At 44.3% G+C, this 17,112-nt stretch overlaps 3 protein-coding genes across 5 annotated transcripts in view; 1 reads left to right on the top strand and 2 right to left on the bottom strand.

The window, feature by feature from the left end:
• LOC130405471 (SR-related and CTD-associated factor 4-like) overlaps positions 1-12,273 on the bottom strand; it is a 25,491-nt gene extending 13,218 nt beyond the window's left edge. Inside the window, exons 1-14 of one of the 3 annotated variants that reach the window (XM_056610553.1) lie at positions 12,066-12,272; positions 10,927-11,010; positions 10,613-10,657; positions 10,341-10,502; positions 9,855-9,987; positions 9,183-9,319; positions 8,345-8,515; positions 7,639-7,706; positions 7,122-7,221; positions 6,226-6,294; positions 5,877-5,956; positions 1,462-1,649; positions 1,128-1,228; positions 405-518 (exon numbers count right to left, since the gene is read on the bottom strand). In XM_056610553.1, the coding sequence (XP_056466528.1) occupies positions 405-518; positions 1,128-1,228; positions 1,462-1,649; positions 5,877-5,956; positions 6,226-6,294; positions 7,122-7,221; positions 7,639-7,706; positions 8,345-8,515; positions 9,183-9,319; positions 9,855-9,987; positions 10,341-10,502; positions 10,613-10,657; positions 10,927-11,010; positions 12,066-12,095 (1,482 nt within the window). In that variant the 5' untranslated portion in view covers positions 12,096-12,272. Of the gene's footprint in view, positions 1-404; positions 519-1,127; positions 1,229-1,461; positions 1,650-5,876; positions 5,957-6,225; positions 6,295-7,121; positions 7,222-7,638; positions 7,707-8,344; positions 8,516-9,182; positions 9,320-9,854; positions 9,988-10,340; positions 10,503-10,612; positions 10,658-10,926; positions 11,011-12,065 lie in introns of all 3 variants that reach the window. The other 2 variants (XM_056610554.1, XM_056610556.1) reach the window with 2 other exon arrangements.
• On the top strand, positions 12,198-14,958 carry LOC130405480 (uncharacterized). Its single transcript, XM_056610565.1, has 3 exons — positions 12,198-12,926; positions 13,111-13,203; positions 13,611-14,958. The coding sequence occupies exons 1-3, from the start codon at positions 12,608-12,610 to the stop codon at positions 13,913-13,915; spliced, it is 717 nt and encodes a 238-aa protein (XP_056466540.1). The 5' UTR covers positions 12,198-12,607; the 3' UTR covers positions 13,916-14,958.
• On the bottom strand, positions 14,023-17,112 carry LOC130405474 (uncharacterized). Its single transcript, XM_056610559.1, has 2 exons — positions 16,643-17,112; positions 14,023-16,349 (listed from the first exon to the last, which is right to left on the bottom strand). The coding sequence occupies exons 1-2, from the start codon at positions 16,874-16,876 to the stop codon at positions 15,231-15,233; spliced, it is 1,353 nt and encodes a 450-aa protein (XP_056466534.1). The 5' UTR covers positions 16,877-17,112; the 3' UTR covers positions 14,023-15,230.

The raw sequence follows: 17,112 nt of genomic DNA, 5'->3' as shown, positions 1-17,112 counted from the left end.
CCATGTTATGATTATTACTTTCATGCGGCAAGTTTAGCTCAGGAACAATACAATGGTGTATTCACTTTCTGCTAGTTAAAGCACAATGAAATGGTTAATTCATTTTGAAATGGTTAATTCTAAATAATATTCAGGTATTTTTGTCATCTGTACGTATTATTGAATCGATATCGAAGCATTTGGATCAATGTCGCATCAAAATCGAATCGAATGAAGACCTGAAGAATCTAATTGAAAGGTACCTGGCAATACCCAGCCGTAAATAGCAGGCTAGGCTGAGCCCTGAAGAAGTCCAGTAAAGTTACCGCAGGCTAGATCCTTCTAGGAGGCTAAACTAGGTCCTTACAGAAGACTAAGCTAGCTCCATCCACCGGCAGTACATACAGCAGGTTGGGTTAACGTACCTTAATGGGCTTCTGGTTGACCTTGAAGAGGCCGCTGCTGAGCTTGTGCAGGGCGGTGTTGGCGTCCTGACGGTGGACCATCACGATGTAGGCACAGCCCCTCGGTGGTATCATCTGTTGGAGAGGAACCACGACGTGGAGATTACTTTGTAAGCGAGCCTGCATAATCTACTTGGGCGTTCACGACTGCTGCATTTTAGGAGCCTGACTTGGAACCGGTCAGTTCATTTTTGATTACCAAAGGTGAGTTATCAACAGGCGCTGACCCAAATTGCCTCTGAAAGCAATGATTGAGTAATCTGCCACGATGCATAGTTCAGACTGTGGATTTGATAGTTTACTTTTCTGTGAAACCCCTACAGTCTGCTAGCTACAGCACTGAAATTGGGATGCATCTGCTGAAACTGTTAGCATCACAATCAATAATACAAAAGAGGTAAAAACTGTGAGCTAATACATATATCTATACAATATGAGCAGTAGTAATTGTAGTGAAAGTACATGTCAAATATACTTTGCAGGAGGAACATTTTACCTAAGTAGGGGTTAAATAGCATCAAATTGGGTACTCGACACCTAGAAAAAACAACTCTTATTCTGACATTCTAACAATGCAAACATTTGAGGGCACATTTAATTCCAGTTTTAGTCTGCCATCAAACATATTGCCTCTAATATTTATGTTGTATATCATTGACACCAAACAAAGCGGTCCAGACTTACGTTGACAGAGTCGATCTGGCCAAACTCCTCCAGCAGGGACATGACATCAGACTGCTGCGTCCGTTTGTCCAGCTGTCCCACCCACAATGTGGTGCTGCAAACTAGAGGCACAAGAACAAAGACCACCAATTAGAGGACAGGGTAAAAGTTTGTCAAAGGACCAATGCATGTCATTTACATAACTTCTATCCAACTGCTTTTATTTGTTAAGAGTTTAAGAGTATGTAGTAGTCTGAAAAGAGTTCCCAATCTAAACTAATGAATATATGGCACCAGGTACCACAGACTGGGGCTCTTCTTTAAAAGAGTTTCTACAGCTGTGTGTTGAGCGTACCGCTGAGAGTCTGGCCCTTGATGTTGGGCAGGCCTTTCTGCCTGCGCTCTCTGTCTCGCTCCCTCTCCGATCGGTCCTCAGAGCAGGACCGAGACTTCCAGCGTTTGTCTCTGGACTGCGAGCCGGACGGCCGGTTACGAGACCTCCTGGTCCGGGATGTGGACCTCGACCTCCTCCTCCTGGGAGACCTGGGTTAGAAGAGCTCACCAGTCAACCACTGTACCAAGGGTCTCAACAACAACTGACCCGTCAACATGTACAGAACATGTACGAGGTCTCAACAACTGAGCCATCCCATCTGTACAAGGTCAAAAATACAACATCCGTGCAGTTCAACAACTCATCCGTCAACATCTGTATCGACATACATCATAGATACAGGGCCAAAACAACTGACACATCAACAGCTGTACAGGGCCAAAACAACTGACCCGTCAACAGGCGTACAGAGCAAAGCATTAATAGCTAAATACAGTAGGTCTGGATTGTCCCCCCCATTTTAAAAAGGATTTGACACAATGAAATATAACAGATTAAACCACTTTCACTGATGTCCTGTGAAATTAATTAACTTTAAGAAAAAAATAATAATACGACAACTACCGTTTATGGGATTTTAGCACTTTTTGGAGTCATTTGGCAGAATTCAGTAACTATAGGGGAGTTACTTGATCTCACTATCATAGTATATCTGATCATACATACAATTTGCTTACACAGCTGCCAATTAAACAGCTGTTTTAAATAAGATTTGAGAGTTGTAAAGAGCAGAGAAAAATATTTAGAAAACAAAACGGCAAATATCGCCCTCCTCTCTGCTCCCTCCCTCAACATGTGTTGCATTTCATGCACCTATGATTGACAGCTATGATGATTCCCTTAACCAATCACACTCTTCTGACCTGATTGGTCAGAAGAGTGTGGTCTAAACAAAATTGTCTCATACAAAGGCTAGCGCAGAGTAAGCCAGAGCAGATATTCTCACAGAGCAACCAAATAACGAACAGCCGACAGATGGCTATTGCATTTCTAAAAATATACACCAAATTGTCGCTCTTAAATCGTAACCTACCGCACCCTTTACGACCACCACACCCTTTACTGATAGCAAAACACACGATGCGTTGTCTAGTCCATCTGAAGAACCCAGTCTTGTGATAACACATAGCTAATGTTCTAATGCTAATCAAACTCACACATAGCACTACATAGGGCTGCAAGGACCCAGTCAAGCAGATTCCACTTAGTCCTTGTATACATCCACACAAGTCGTTCCTTTCTCTCCATTTCCATAAACTACAACATACTACACTATGGAGGACCTGTTTCAGCAAAAGCTTAACTTAATGGATTATCTTAAGGGTCCGTGTATTGAGGGTCTGCAACGGTCTAGCGTTTGACCAAAGCGTTGTTCCTGATCCTATCTCCAATACATTTGCAGCCGGGTAATGCACCATGACAATGTTTGCCAGCCACTATAATCCAAATCAGGAAGAATAAGCATTGGAAGAAAATTGATCTTCTAACTCTGCCAAGCGCAATTTCTCTGCAGTTCTCCTCGCACAACCACTGTTCAATCAAAACATGCTGCCATTTTGTTATCTGGAGCAAGAGTCGGCGTGGTCACAGAGTCTCCGTATAGGGCCATGCGGACTATCACGGATGACATTTACGCCACATGGACCAAAGCGGACACGGGAAATATGAATCTGGCGTTAGTGGAGGCCACTCAGAGTTTTAAACACTGTAGTAACATACGATACACCCGATAAAAAGACAATGTAAACAACTTGCGTCTTACACAGGAAGTGTTCTTGGCTTGCTGAACAGTTATATAGACAACAGGGATAGAGCATACTACCCACTGTTTATTAACCCACACAGACACAAAGCAAGGCTTACTTCCACCCGAGTATGCAAATCAGGGCCACCGAAATCCCAAATAAGGGGAAAATGAGCTACGTAGCCATGACGTCTTTCATGAAAGAAAGTTAATCCTGCAGTGTGTCGCGGTGTTCACCAATAATATCCTGATGATATAACTGCTGGTTTAGCCACAGAGAGCAACCACACAACAAACATAAACAGGACAATACCAACGCAAGAGCATGAACAAGTATAACTAGATTAAGAAAGCGGGAACATTACAAGAATGTGATTGGATAATTCATAATTGGATTGCCGAAATAATAATACCTGCTGCTAACATTCAAAGAGCATCAGAACCCAAGTGTTCATTCCAACAGACTGGTTGGAATGAACTGCCTTCCCCTTGCTCAGCCTCAGTAAAGCAATCACAAAAAAGACTGTTTTAGTTGAAGGTAAGGGTAAAATAACTGCTTTACACAAAATTAGATTCCAAGATAAAGATCAAACCAATAATGAACGTTCGGTTCATCGGAATACATTTCATCCTTCCAATCATTGATTTCATATAAATTCTCTGTCGCTTCTTTTTACAAGCTGCTGTAAACCGTGTACACACAATCACATACACACCATATGGTCTAACAATCAGACACAAAAGAGTAGCACAACAGCTAATACATTGACAGAGTAGAGTAGAACAAGACAGAGCACTAGATGTTGAGGAAGTACTTCTAAAATGTTGCTTCTGCTGTGTCCTTTTTGGAAAAAGTCACCCGAGTCAGGATCGCTTTAACTCACTTTAATTTGGTAAAGGTTTGGACTAGTCTGTATGAAGCAAAAGGAGGGAAATTGTAAAGGCACGCGTGGAGATTAGGGCTGGCCCGAATGCCATTTTTCAGGCTTCGAATACTCGTTGGTTTTTCCGAGCGAATATTCGAATACTCGTTCCAGAAAAATACACCATCAAAAACAACATTAATAATCCCTATATACTCCCTGGAACCGATTTTGACAGTATTTGCATATTTTGTTGAAGATTTAATAGCTTTTGAACGTTAATTAGTAGGCCCCTAAGTAAGTTGGAGTTTCTTAGTTTTTCCCCTTGGAAGCGAACAGCTGTTGTTCCGCACCAAATCAGCTGTCCTCTGCCATACCAGCCCTTGCGGGAGCTTTTCAATTCATTCTGGAACGTGCATCTTTTCAGGGAATTTGTACAATAAATCCATAACAAATTTTGATTGTCGTATGTGTCCATATTATATCCATTATATTGACCGGGTATTCCCAATACGCTCACGCTCTGCAGCAAGCCAGTCACAGTTGATTGGCGCGGCGCTGTACAGCGAACGTAAACAAGCAACTAAGCTAAGGTTAGCATTTAACTAAGCATTTATTTTCCTCCCGAGATCCCGCTAATGTTGTTATAAAGTAAAGGGAAACAAGATACCTATTCTTCCTCCACCTCTCTCGCTTCTCTGCTTGGTGTCGCTTATAGTTTGCCTCACTCGCTCCGGTAACGTCTGGTAATGTTGTTTCACGTACGTGAAACAACGAAGCTCCGAATACAGATTTACGCTTCGAATACTAATTTTCCGAACGAGTATTTGAATATTCGAATAATTCGGGCCAGCCCTAGTGGAGGTACACTTAGTAGGGCATTCTGAAGGATGCGTTGCCTGGAGCGTTCTGGCCCCCTGGGCTATGTGCTGTGACTTATCTACTGGGCAGGCGTGGACTCAGTTATGTGCTCTGATTGGCTAAGCATGGTGCTGAACTCCTGCCTCCACGATACCCGTATGTGTCTTTGTGCTGTCCCTTGCGGCTATGTTTTGGCATTGCAACTTGGTTGGTGGCTATGCGCAGGAGTTACACTTGTTGTTGTGGCCTTGAGCATCTGGGTCTCTCGAACATCTTGACGGCTCGTATCTCTAGAATTGACACATGATGAACGGCCTCCTGTATGAGCTGGACGCCTCCCTAAGCTCAGGATCCCTCCTTAGCGCGAGAAAGAAGCCTATTTAATTGGCAAGGGCATATGTGGCCCGTTGGTATGAATGTGTGAATTATGTTACACTTCCTAGTTTTACTTGAGCTATATTTGGACACTGATACAGCCATCCATAATTCAAACTCACACGCCCCTCAACAGACCTACCATTATCAAGACAGAAAAATTGGTTTCAACTCTTGACTCTGTCCAAGGAGCCACACTCGTGGGGGTACCACTAAGACTCCATGCCGTATTGGATAGTAGCAACTTTCAGGTCTATTTAGCACTGCAGGGCAACGTGTTGGGAATATGATGCATTAGAGAAACACACAGGAATATAAAATATTCACCATGGCATACCAGAGATTTGACGGCATGGCATTGCCGTCAAAAACAATAATATTCATTATTTATTAGCGTTTACCCCAGAATGTGCTGAGGGGGGCCAGGGGCCAGGAGCTGCCTTTGCACTGTATACATGCTTACACGCCATCATTTTATCTAGGCCAGACCAAATGGATTTCCGCACACACATCCCATAATATTCCCGTCCTACCTGGAGCCAGATCGTGACCTCCTCCCGAAGCCCTTCTGTCTGCCTTCTCTCCGGGACGAGGCGTCCTCTCTGGAGCCCCCCTGTGGAGGACACGAGGTGGAACAACAACCAGTCAACACAACTCAAGAACATGATACATCCACCGGTATTGTGGAAGATAACATTCAGAATCTCTTTCAAATCGTATTTTAAGTATAACCTCTATTAAAAAGATATTTGAACATGGTTGCTGATTGCGTCCTTAAATTTCCATTCATTATTGGACACGTGGGGAGCAGAACGTATGCGTCGAGCTACATTCCGTTGCCTAAACTCATCCGACTAACGAGGTACTGGTTGAGGTGTTTACCCGTGCGTGTGAGTCGTTCATGGGAGGATAACAGTCTTGCATCATGGCGCTGTGATCCAGTCCGCCGTGCTGAAAGAAAATTGACCGTCATCACCAGAACATCAACGACTACACGATAGGGTCGCCGCGGTATACGGCATTACCGGTGTTGAGGCCAACACCGATTTTATTTTATTTTTTTCAGTAATAAATAACAAATTCAGTAAAAATGAATAATATAATTATAATTAAGAAAAATTAAAATGTGTAGAATAGGCCACAGTTCTGCTCTGTGCGGAAGATAAATGGCGCGCTTCCTTACAAGACCGGTAACCATAGCAACGCCGGTAAACAAACCCCGGTAAGCCCAATCCCTACGTGAGCTCCCCGCGCTACGGCCATCCGGGGGCGCACAGAGCTTTTGGCCGTGATATTATGATAAAATTATATTATGCTATTATGTATAGAACGTTATAAGACGCCGAGAAATGGCGCGCTGCCAGCCGCTGTCACCGAGTGTGAGAGGAGAGTCGACGGAGAAGATGGCGGTTGACCTAGTTTCAAAGTTAATACCGTTAATACCGGTAATACCGGTGTTGACAGGAGCGTATTACTCGGTGTGAAAATGTCCACACCGCGGCAACCCTACTACACAACCATCCACAGCACAACTAGTACACGACAATCTCCAGAACATCAACTACAACACATCCAGCATAAGCTAAAGCCTTTGTTAAAGCACCAGTTCATTTAGAATACAATAAAGCAGTATTCCCACTAACCCTTGAAGGCCATTAGTCAAACCTACAGGATATTTTTTCCTCCTACACATTCCCTTGCACAGAACACACTAGTAGTCAAGGATGTTATCTGTATCCTACATGAGATAAGCCTTCACTCTGCGCTAGATTAAATACCTCGTGATCATTCATTCCTCCCATCCTCTGTGGATGGAAGCTGGACTCCACGTTGGTCGCCTGACCAGGAAACTGGCTGAATGAGTTCCCAGGAGGCCTTCTGTGAAGGATACATACATTTAGGGCTGCTCGATTATGGGAAAAATCATAATCACGATTATTCTGGTCAATATTGAAATCACGATTATTTTTGAGTTTGAAACGGTTATTTATTCAGTACGACTCTCCGGATTTTTGTTTTTGGAACTGAGAGCTTTGAAATGTTGCCTTAAAGAAATACACAAAATGGTCAAAAAGAAAACGTTCCATTCTAAAATGATAAACAGATATGTATCCAGCTGTACTGCCCTTTCTATAAAACATAAAAAAACAAACAAAACAATTGTTAGTTTTGTAATCGTTTGACGCTAAATTCGTAATCGCCATCAAAATTCGATTAATCGCCCAGCCCTAGCAGACACCACCCATACAGGACTACACCAGCCCCTAGTCTCCCCCGGGCATGAACATCACTTACAGAGAATGACTCTCCTTATTCCTCCCGTCCTCAGGTTCATCGTCGTAATCAAACCTATCGAGAAGTTTCTGAGGAAACAGAAAATCACAAGATCAACTCATTGAAGACCTTTAGATTCCCCTAACATTGGATATTATCACCCAAGCAACCGATAAGTCAGTAGTATGGTTCCTTTTTAGAGCAATGCAGACATGTTCTACAATTCATCTCATGCACTGCATTATACAAGTTGCTTACGCCATTGCCCGTCCCCAGATGTGGTTCGGTATCCACACATGAAATACAACATTTTCCTTATGAAAATAAAGGATCAAAATAAATAAAATCGATATATTTTTAAATAGGTCCCATGACAGACACCCGGTGCGAGTATGATTAGCCTTACAAGTCGCTTTGAAAATCTGGCTCTTATGACATCACAAGTGGGCGTGTCCACCTGCCGTGTCCACCTCCTGTGCTGGATAGGTCAGTCTACCAGCCTACCCATTGGACAGTAGCAAACGTTTCTCATCTATCCGTCACACATCTGGGTGGACACGCCCACTTGTGATTTCAGAGCCAAATTTTCAAACCGGTTTAAAAGGCTTATCACACTCACACCTGGTGGTATGTCATGGGACCTTTAGGTTGAACAACAAGGCTTGAGAACAATTCAATTTCATAGATGCTAACAAAAGTGTCAATCAAAAGCGTCGGAGAGGGGTACCTTGGCCAAGCTGCTCTTCTGTTCGTTGAAGGCGCCGTAGGGGTTGGGCTGCGATGCGGGCGCATGGTGCTGGGATGAGGGCGAGTGCAGCTGTTCTGGGACCGTGGTGTTGGACATCATGGCCGCCTGTGTGTTCTCCCCCTGCTGGAGGTTCTGGAGCATCTTCTGAAGCTGGCAAACAAAAGGCATCGTGTTTCAAATCACAACTAAAGGAGAGACCTAGTTCCAGGTAAGTTAGTTATTTCAAGGTAGAATCCCCATTAGAGATTTTTAGGGAACGCATTAGATTTAGTGATCAGCAAAAGACAGAGGATCGAACTAATGAGGGAGATCACCCGACTATGCGCATGGGAGGAGCCAAACTATGCATGGGTTAGAGACACTCAAGCTAGGGCTGGGCGATTAATCAAATTTCCATCTCGATGTTAGCGTCAAACAATCACAAAACTAATATAAATCGATTTTTCGAATTAATAATATTATATATTTTTTTAATGTTTTATAGAACAGCTGGATACATATCTGTACATTTATTTTATTTATTTATTTTCATTTTGACCATTTTGTATACTTTTTTAAGGCGAAATTTCAAAGTTCTCAGTTACAAAGTGTAAGACATGCTGAATAAATACGTCATGTTTTCAAACTCAAAAACAATCGTTTGAATGATCGTGATTTCAATATTGACCGAAATAATCGTGATTATGATTTTTTCCATAATCGAGCAGCCCTACTCCAAGCTGAAAGTCTCTGGACTCGGAAGGAATCATTTTAAGGAATAAGTCTAGTGTCCATCTGCCGGCCTGGCTACATCAGAGTGGTGAAGAACACGGCTTACCTCCTGTCCCCCGGAGGTCTGGAAGAGATGGGCCACAGCGGCCAGGGCATGGGAGTTGGGCAGCTGGGAGACAGCGGCCACGGCTGGGGAGCCGGAGACCGGAGGCTGGGGCTCTGGCTGGAAGGCGGTTGGACCTGCTGGATCACCAAAGGTTTTAGATTGGCCCTGTTCTTGCATCCACACTTTTTCATACGTGTGCAATGTGTGGAGAATAGAAGAAAGGGGGCTTAGGCCTAAAAAAAAAATTCTGTTCGGTTCCGGTTTCCGACCAATCCTGTCAATTTATGTGCGACCCAAATTATTTTATGGGCTGCTGTAAAAAAAAAAAAAGAAAAAAAAAAGAAAAGAAAGAAAAAAGTCCTACCTATCGTTCGCTGCCGCTGGAAAAAATAAAATACAAAAAAAAATAAAATACATTCCCTACCTACCCATGACCTCAACTGACAACCAACAGGAACCAAACTTTTTTTTTTTTTTAGGCCTTAGCAATTATTGAAAAGTTGTTAAATAAGATGTATGAATTCAGGAGGCAGGATACCAAAAAGGTACTAGTGTTGATAGCAATGTCCAGACAGGCTGGACGGGATCATTGGCTCAGTGTTTGGTAACCGAAGGAAAGCCACATAAACCCATAGAGCAAATGGCGTGCCTAGAAGGACAGTTCTTGCTTACCGCCTGAATGAGCTGGATGAGTTGAATGAGCTGGTGCTAGAGAGCCATGGGCCATGTCCAACAAGGGCTGGATGATGTCCATGTCAAACACTCCATTCTTCTGCCACAGGTTCAGCACACGCAGTATCTTACACTAAGAGAGGATGTGAAACCACGCGAGTCAAGAGTCGGCCAAACCACATTATTGACGAGAACATTATGAGCAGTTTTCTCTTTGGCTAGAACATTGTTCCTAATGCTCTGAACAAAATCATTCATTTTATGAATCAAACTATTTGTTAAATTGAGTGACTAGGACCAGATAAAATATACACATAAACTAGAACCATCAAATAAGACACAAATATTATCACTACTAGATAAAACTGTATAAAACGACTTTACCTCTGCTGGCAACAGAAATCTATATTAACTAGAATGGGCTGTGCTGCATGGGTTTGGAGCAACTCCTTTAACAAACGACTCATACACAGACAGCTTTCGTACCTTATCATCTTCAGAGCAGAGGTAGAGATTATTGAAGGTATCTGTGAAGTTCTTCAGGAATCTTGGTGCAAACACATCCTTCTCCACCCCAAACTGATGGCGTGACTGTCGGATAATGGAGTCCACCACGTACAAACCGGGGACTTTCAGATCTGGCTTGCACTGAGACCAAAACCACAAATTAACCATTGGCATAAAACAATACAAACTCCACAAGATCCAAGTTAATAATAAATTGAGATGAACGAGGCCCGATCCCAAAGAATACATACCTTTTTGATGAACTTCTCAACTATCTGGACAACGTGTTTGTAAAGCTACAAAAAGAAATGGAAATAAATAAACAAATAAAACCTTATAATTTGGCAATAACAACAGGTTAGCTGGCCAACAATAACTAAACAATGGATCTAAGTGAATTAATTTGGAAAGAAAATAACAATTTCTTCGAAAAAAGATAATAGAAAATAATATAGAACCAAATGGTACCGTATCACACGATATTCAATAGAAAAGCTACCCAATAACTACATCTCTAGTAAACCACCCCTGCCAGCTAGGAGGTGGACCAAGTTTGTTGTATTACCTTAATTGCTTTGATTGCTGACTTTGTGACTGACATCATCTTGGCGCGGGATATCGGAGGCTTCATCTCAATCATGGAGAATAACTAAGAGATCATGAAAAGTATATAAATGTCTTCAGTTGCTTTGAGTAAGAGGGCTGAGCAAGTTAAAACGCTGTAATTGTGCTATTTGCCAACGTCTCTGCCTCATTAATGTGAAGAGACTACAACACATGACAATGTAGATCCAATGTTGGGCTCAGAGCTGTAATGTTTGTGCCCGATGGTGGCTGTTGAAGCCCATCGATCCTAGGCAATTTGAATAATGCAAATTTCAGGAAAAATATAGTCTAATCTAATCTAGGATCACATTTTGCCACACAGCAATAGTTTAAATTGACTATTTTACAAACACATGTTAATTTGTCTAAATATCAAAACTAAAGGGTAAAGATCATCCACTGAGTAATGCAAGTTCAGGGAATCCAACTTTTTGTTGGATAATGACAGACAGCCCATTCCAATTAAGGAATATGCACTAGTTCAATATGGCAAATGCTTCCTGTATTGTTGACATAAATAATATGTATACTAGGTGGATACTATTAGTACACTTGTATCACAAGCGAAACTGACACACATACAAACCAACTCTTCAGAGGCTTACCATACTGTAAATACGACCTTCCCAGCCATAACATTTCACAGTTCAGTGTTTAACGTTAGGATCTTAAGGGATAAGGCCTTGCCATTTTGGGGGGAATAACTATTCCAGAGACACATTCACTACCATGAGATGCACCATGCACCTCTTTAGGATATCTTAAGCAATGTCTAATGATATGTATTTGCACTATCTTGTATCTTTATAAATCATGTTATGACCAACAACGCATATCGCCGAACATAACTCGTGCGTTAGCATTTTAGCGCGGCTAGGCCAAATACCACCAGGCTAGCGCTACACCCGGAGGTTCATCTCTATTCCAATGCAAATTAAAAAGATCCTAATCTAAAAAGGATAAACAACTGCGATTCATCCTCTGATAAACATACCGTATATCGATTCAAACACCACCATTTTTGATAAGTATATTAGCTTGATACAGCTAACCAGAGACTCCATTATCCGTTTTATTTATTACAAACTTAAAGTTTACCTCCATGTTGAAAGCGTTCACCGCATCCATCGCTGTTCTTGTTTCTTTTTATATAAAAAAAACCCGTGAGTGGAACGATGTGATAGATTAATTGATTGCTATCCTCCCGCTGTCATCATAATAATGTCAACCAGCTAGGCTAGCGTAGCTACATGCTAACATGTCATCAAATCGGATGAAGTAGCGTAAGTTTGCGTCAACGGGCAGAAGAACACGACGTGCGCGCGTCTGCATTTGCGTCCGACGTCATCGATAAAAAGAAGTGACCCTTTTACGTGGGCCTAGTTTTTTCTATGTTTTTTTATATTTACATTTTTATATTTGACTACACCTCCGTTTTTATATATACCTCCTTTGTTTCATTTATTTAAACTGCGGATTTGCGTTCTTGTGCGTGACCGTGCGTGCTTGTGCGTGCTTGTAGAGCTTTTCCACTGCAGTGGCCATTTTCCACAAAACCTAACCTACTGTGTGGAGCTTAGCGCGGGCTTGCTTGGTGCTTACAACGCGACCATCCACTCAGAGACTGTACAACAGTCAGAATGTCTGGCAACAGCCGCCAGCACTGGCCTCTGGGCGAGACCCAAGCGCTGCTTAACATCTGGGCTGACGACAGTGTACAGAAGCAGATGGAGGGCATGTGTCGCAACGAGGAGGTCATCCAGTATATAGTGAACGAGTTGTCCAAGATGGGAATACAGCGCACCACCATACAGATCAGGGAAAAGCTGAAAAAGTTGAGACAGCAGTATAAGGCGGTCAAAAGGGATGAAACAAAGACTTTTCCTTTCTTTGAAATGATGGACAGTGTGCTTGGGGACAAAGTAGGCCTACATCTTTTGGATGCAGATCACACAGCAGGTCAGTTATTGTATAACTTTTATGCTTTGTCAATACTATTCGTTTTTTCGTGTTTTTTTTTTAACAGTTGTGTTTATCTTACTGGTCTAAAATGAGTGTTAATGTAGTTAAATTCATGTACTTCTCAGACTACACAGCCCTGTCCAAACCACTGTGTTGTAATGGTTTAATCTGATCTTTACAGACAAATCAACTTCAACGGGGAGCGGAGTGTCTGCCCCTGCCAGTATGAAAGGGACAAGGCTGCTTTCCAAAATGAAAACTTCAGTGAAACCTGGTGAGTTTGAACCCCACCGCCCAGAGAAAACGGTTTATTTTAATCATAAGAAAGAGAAAATGCAAAAGCTGTCTCATGCTTTGCCAAACTCCTCAAACAAATAATATTTAGAGAGTACTCATCCTCAATATTTCACCTTCTTTAGCTAGTTCCCACATACACCCTTAAATGATGTATGCCACACAACCCAGGTTTAATTATCTTGGTTTACAATAATAAGGTGCTCTATTGCAATAGTGTATGTAACTACTAGACTTCAGGTTCTGTGTTATCTTCTATCTTCCCTAACCCATTCCTGCTCCCTAATGACCTGTTTCTCTTAATACATGTATAATACACTCACAGTCAAGTCTATCAAATTAGTTGGGCATTGTCTTCCTTCATCGCGCGACGCTTTGCTCCGGCAGGGTTCCGCAAACGTAGGAGTGAGGGCGACGGCCCCACCCAGGGCTTTGTGGGCGTGATGGCCGAGTGTCACCGGCGCTGGCTGGAGAAGGAGGAGGAGCTGAGGCGGGAGGAGATGCAGCAGGAGGCCCAGCTGCGGAGGGAGGAGATGGAGCAGGAGCTGGTGCTGCGGCGCGAGGAGGGCGAGCGCGAGGAGAGGCTGAGGCACGACGAGATGGAGGCCAGGAGCAAGGACACCGAGTTGTGGACCTCCTGCCTGGCGCAGGTCATGAAGCACATGGCGAAGGAGCCGTCCGCTGGTCACTAGAACCCTTCGACCCCCCCCCCCTACCCAGGACTGAAACACAAGGGAGGGCATGAGTTGAAGCGGCTTCTGATTGGTTAGGAAATGGACCAATGTGAGGTCATCAAGATTCAAGATTCAAGATGGTTTTATTGTCGTATGCACAACAATTACAGAGCAGGCAATGAAATACTTTAGTCTTGGCGCCATACAATCAGAATTGTCAAGTCAGTTGAACACGTACAAGGAAGTTGTCTGGGTGTTAGGTGCATAACACTAAGCAACATAAAAATACGTTGGAAAGAATTGATGTAAATGTATTGTAGGAAAAGAAACATCAAAATACATGCAAAACATTTATTAGAAGAAAGAACAGAATTAAAGCTGTTCAGTTTGTGCAGGAATGTGCGAAATATGGCCCATGGAATGTGTTAATGTTAAATGTATAAAGTATACATACCTTGCACAAATGTCTAATGTGCGAGGAATATATTCCAGAGAACTGCGTTAATGTGACACATTGTGACATGACTTTACGGCAATGTGCTTTTTTTCAGCTCGTTCAGAATTTTAGCAACGTTCATATTCAACCATTGTGTTCATGTAAACATGGAATAGTCATGTTCTAGAACGTTTGGTACAAGTGGTGTCACATACAGGTGATTAAATATGCATTTTAATATTTGTGAGTTTATACTTGGATGTATTTTTGTCTTGACAATTGACTAAATGTGAATGAGCAGTTAAGGGTTTTTTCATACCAGGTGTTAAGTAATGGCACAAACTGTTTATTAAAAATGTAAAGACGAACAACTGAATATATCCGTCAATGTAAAATGTGAAAAGGATGACAGAAAGTCCCAGATCAAGTACTGTATTGGCTTTCGTGGAACACCAACACGATCAGAGGCAATATACTGATATGTGAAGTAATCCGAGTCATATTAAAGATGCTTTGATGTCACTAAATGGCGTTATCGATTCATAATGATACCCTGTTTTATAGTCTAAATCAACTACGATGAGAAGATATGCCCTTGAAATGGTCAAAATGAGGTTTGAATTGTCTAGATTGAGAAAAACTAGATTAAGCCCGTTTCTAAACCTTAAATTCTCATACTTCAGTTTTATGACCCACGCCTACTATTCAGAGTGCTGTCAAAATGTATTTGCATAAATCTTTCCACATTGTATAAAACTCCCTATGATAATCGTTATCGATATTATTGTTCTCCCTACTGCCCGGCCCTATACAGCCGACACGTCTTCACAACAGTCCCGTTTAACTAGCGTCAGTGTCTCCGTGCTGCAGAGCCAGCACGGAGACAAGGGACTTGTATCATAGCCCCTCATCCTCTAAGGGCTGCAGAGCGAGCCAGGGGGGAGTGCTGTCGAGGTCCGTGTGGCTCTTATCCGCGTCGGGCCAGCGCGGGTCACCCTCCGCCTCGGCCCACTCGGGGAGAAACGCGTCTGCGTTCCTCTCGCAGAGGTTGTGGAGGACGCAGCAGGCCCTGGCCATGTCCCGGACCACCTCCACGGTGCAGTCCAACCGCCGGTCCAGGCACCGCCAGCGGCCCTTCAGCCGGGCCAGCGCCTGCCGTGCCGCGCGGCGGGCCGGCAGGACCTGGGCGTTGAACAGCTCCTGGTCCGCCGTGAGCCAGGCGCTGGTCCGGTGCGGCCTCAGCAGCCACGGCCGCGCCGGGAGGGCCTCGTCGTCCGCCAGAAGGCAGAGCCCCCCCTCCTCGTCACCCAGGAGGGTCTGCATGCGGTCGGGGAAGTCCTCCCTGGCCCACGGCCACAGCCCTGACCCGACGGAGCCCTCACCCGCCACCGCCGCCGCCGCCGCCGGCGCCCACTCCGGGTCGCCGACGTTGACCTCCCAGAACCGTCCGTCGCCGTCAACGACGGCCTGCAGCGAGACGACGAGGCGCCATCCCTCGCCGCCGCCGGGCGGGTCGGCGCGGTGGTGCGGCGGGCGGACGATGGGCACGAGGATGCGTCCGATCACGCCGACGCACCGCGGCACGCCGTGTGCCAGGTAGAAGCGCTCGGCCGTCTCCCGGAGGTCTCCAGGGGTCGGCTCCGCCACCAGCTGGGGCCGGAGGACCTCGATGACGGCCGAGCAGAAGTCGCGGACGCAGTGACACACGGACGCCACGCCCACGGCGAACAGCTCGGCCACGGTCTTGTAGCTGCAGGGGTTGCCCAGCTTGTAGAGGGCCAGCGCCACGCGTTTGCTGAGCGGGATGCAGAGGCGGTACGTAGTGTCCTGGCGCTTGAGGCGGCGCCGCAACGCGCCGCACAGGAAGGAGAAGGTCACCCACGAGACGCGGAAATGTTGGAGCCACTGGTGGTCCGTGAAGCCTGTGGCCGTGGTTTCCCACCAGGCGTTGGGGCGAGGGTAGGACCACACCCGTGGCGTCCATGGACTGCACTGCTTCAGGTACTGGAGGGCCATCTAGTGGGAGGAGAGGGAACCACATAAATAGGTCTGATTAGAGTAGACAGTGGGGGGAACGTATAGAACCCGTTGGTTTGCACACAGGTAATGACAATAATACAATAATTGTAATATTAATTACATTTTAATACTTATACTTTTGTACTCAAATTTACATTTGCAAGTTTCAAGTGCTCTCCTTGGCTGATCATTTACTCAAAGGTGTGTAAAACTTTGTATAGTTATAATCCGGTCATTACATTTAAACATTAGTCAATTCATTCAGACAAGCAGCACAAGTATTCACTCACCCCCTCCATCCATATTCTATGAGCTTCAAACCGCTCCATCCTCGCGCGTCGGAGCTGTGTTGTTCTCTGCTTCCATTCCTGGCGGAGCTTGTGAAGGCGGACGCGTCTCGCTGCAACACGCTGCTTGCTGCGAGTCCGTCGTCGGGTTTCGGCTCGGTTGTCCTGCTGCAGTTGTTTCGCTTGGTGCACAGATATAAGAGAGAGGAGAGCGCCTGCACACACGTCTGCGTCCATGTCGCTTCGCTTTGCAGTTAACTCAGGTGTTAAGTTGTTGCATACTGTGAAATAGTAGCCTATATCGTGTTCTATAGGGATTAGAAATATTTTTTCTTTCAAGTTAGAGAACCATGGCTTATTTCGTACTCTCCTTGCCCATGATCCATGCTCGTCGTGATCAACCAGGCATTTTCTCAAACAAACAATAATGGATTTCCTCGTTTTCTCTAAAACTTTGGGTATAATAGACAATA

This window comes from Gadus chalcogrammus, chromosome 16 (assembly GCF_026213295.1).
Source record: "Gadus chalcogrammus isolate NIFS_2021 chromosome 16, NIFS_Gcha_1.0, whole genome shotgun sequence".
Classification (NCBI taxonomy): Eukaryota; Metazoa; Chordata; class Actinopteri; order Gadiformes; family Gadidae; genus Gadus; species Gadus chalcogrammus.
This window is presented reverse-complemented; position numbering and strand designations above follow the sequence as displayed.

What these genes read in the sequence shown, in the direction of transcription:
- LOC130405474 (XM_056610559.1), bottom strand. Translation starts at nt 16,876, where the DNA reads ATGGACGCAGACGTGTGTGCAGGCGCTCTCCTCTCTCTTATATCTGTG. An exon ending in ATAGAATATGGATGGAGGGG is followed by an intron (nt 16,350 to 16,642) that starts GTGAGTGAATAC and finishes TCCTCCCACTAG; the next exon opens with ATGGCCCTCCAGTACCTGAA.
- LOC130405480 (XM_056610565.1), top strand. Translation starts at nt 12,608, where the DNA reads ATGTCTGGCAACAGCCGCCAGCACTGGCCTCTGGGCGAGACCCAAGCG. An exon ending in GGATGCAGATCACACAGCAG is followed by an intron (nt 12,927 to 13,110) that starts GTCAGTTATTGT and finishes TGATCTTTACAG; the next exon opens with ACAAATCAACTTCAACGGGG. An exon ending in GAAAACTTCAGTGAAACCTG is followed by an intron (nt 13,204 to 13,610) that starts GTGAGTTTGAAC and finishes TTGCTCCGGCAG; the next exon opens with GGTTCCGCAAACGTAGGAGT.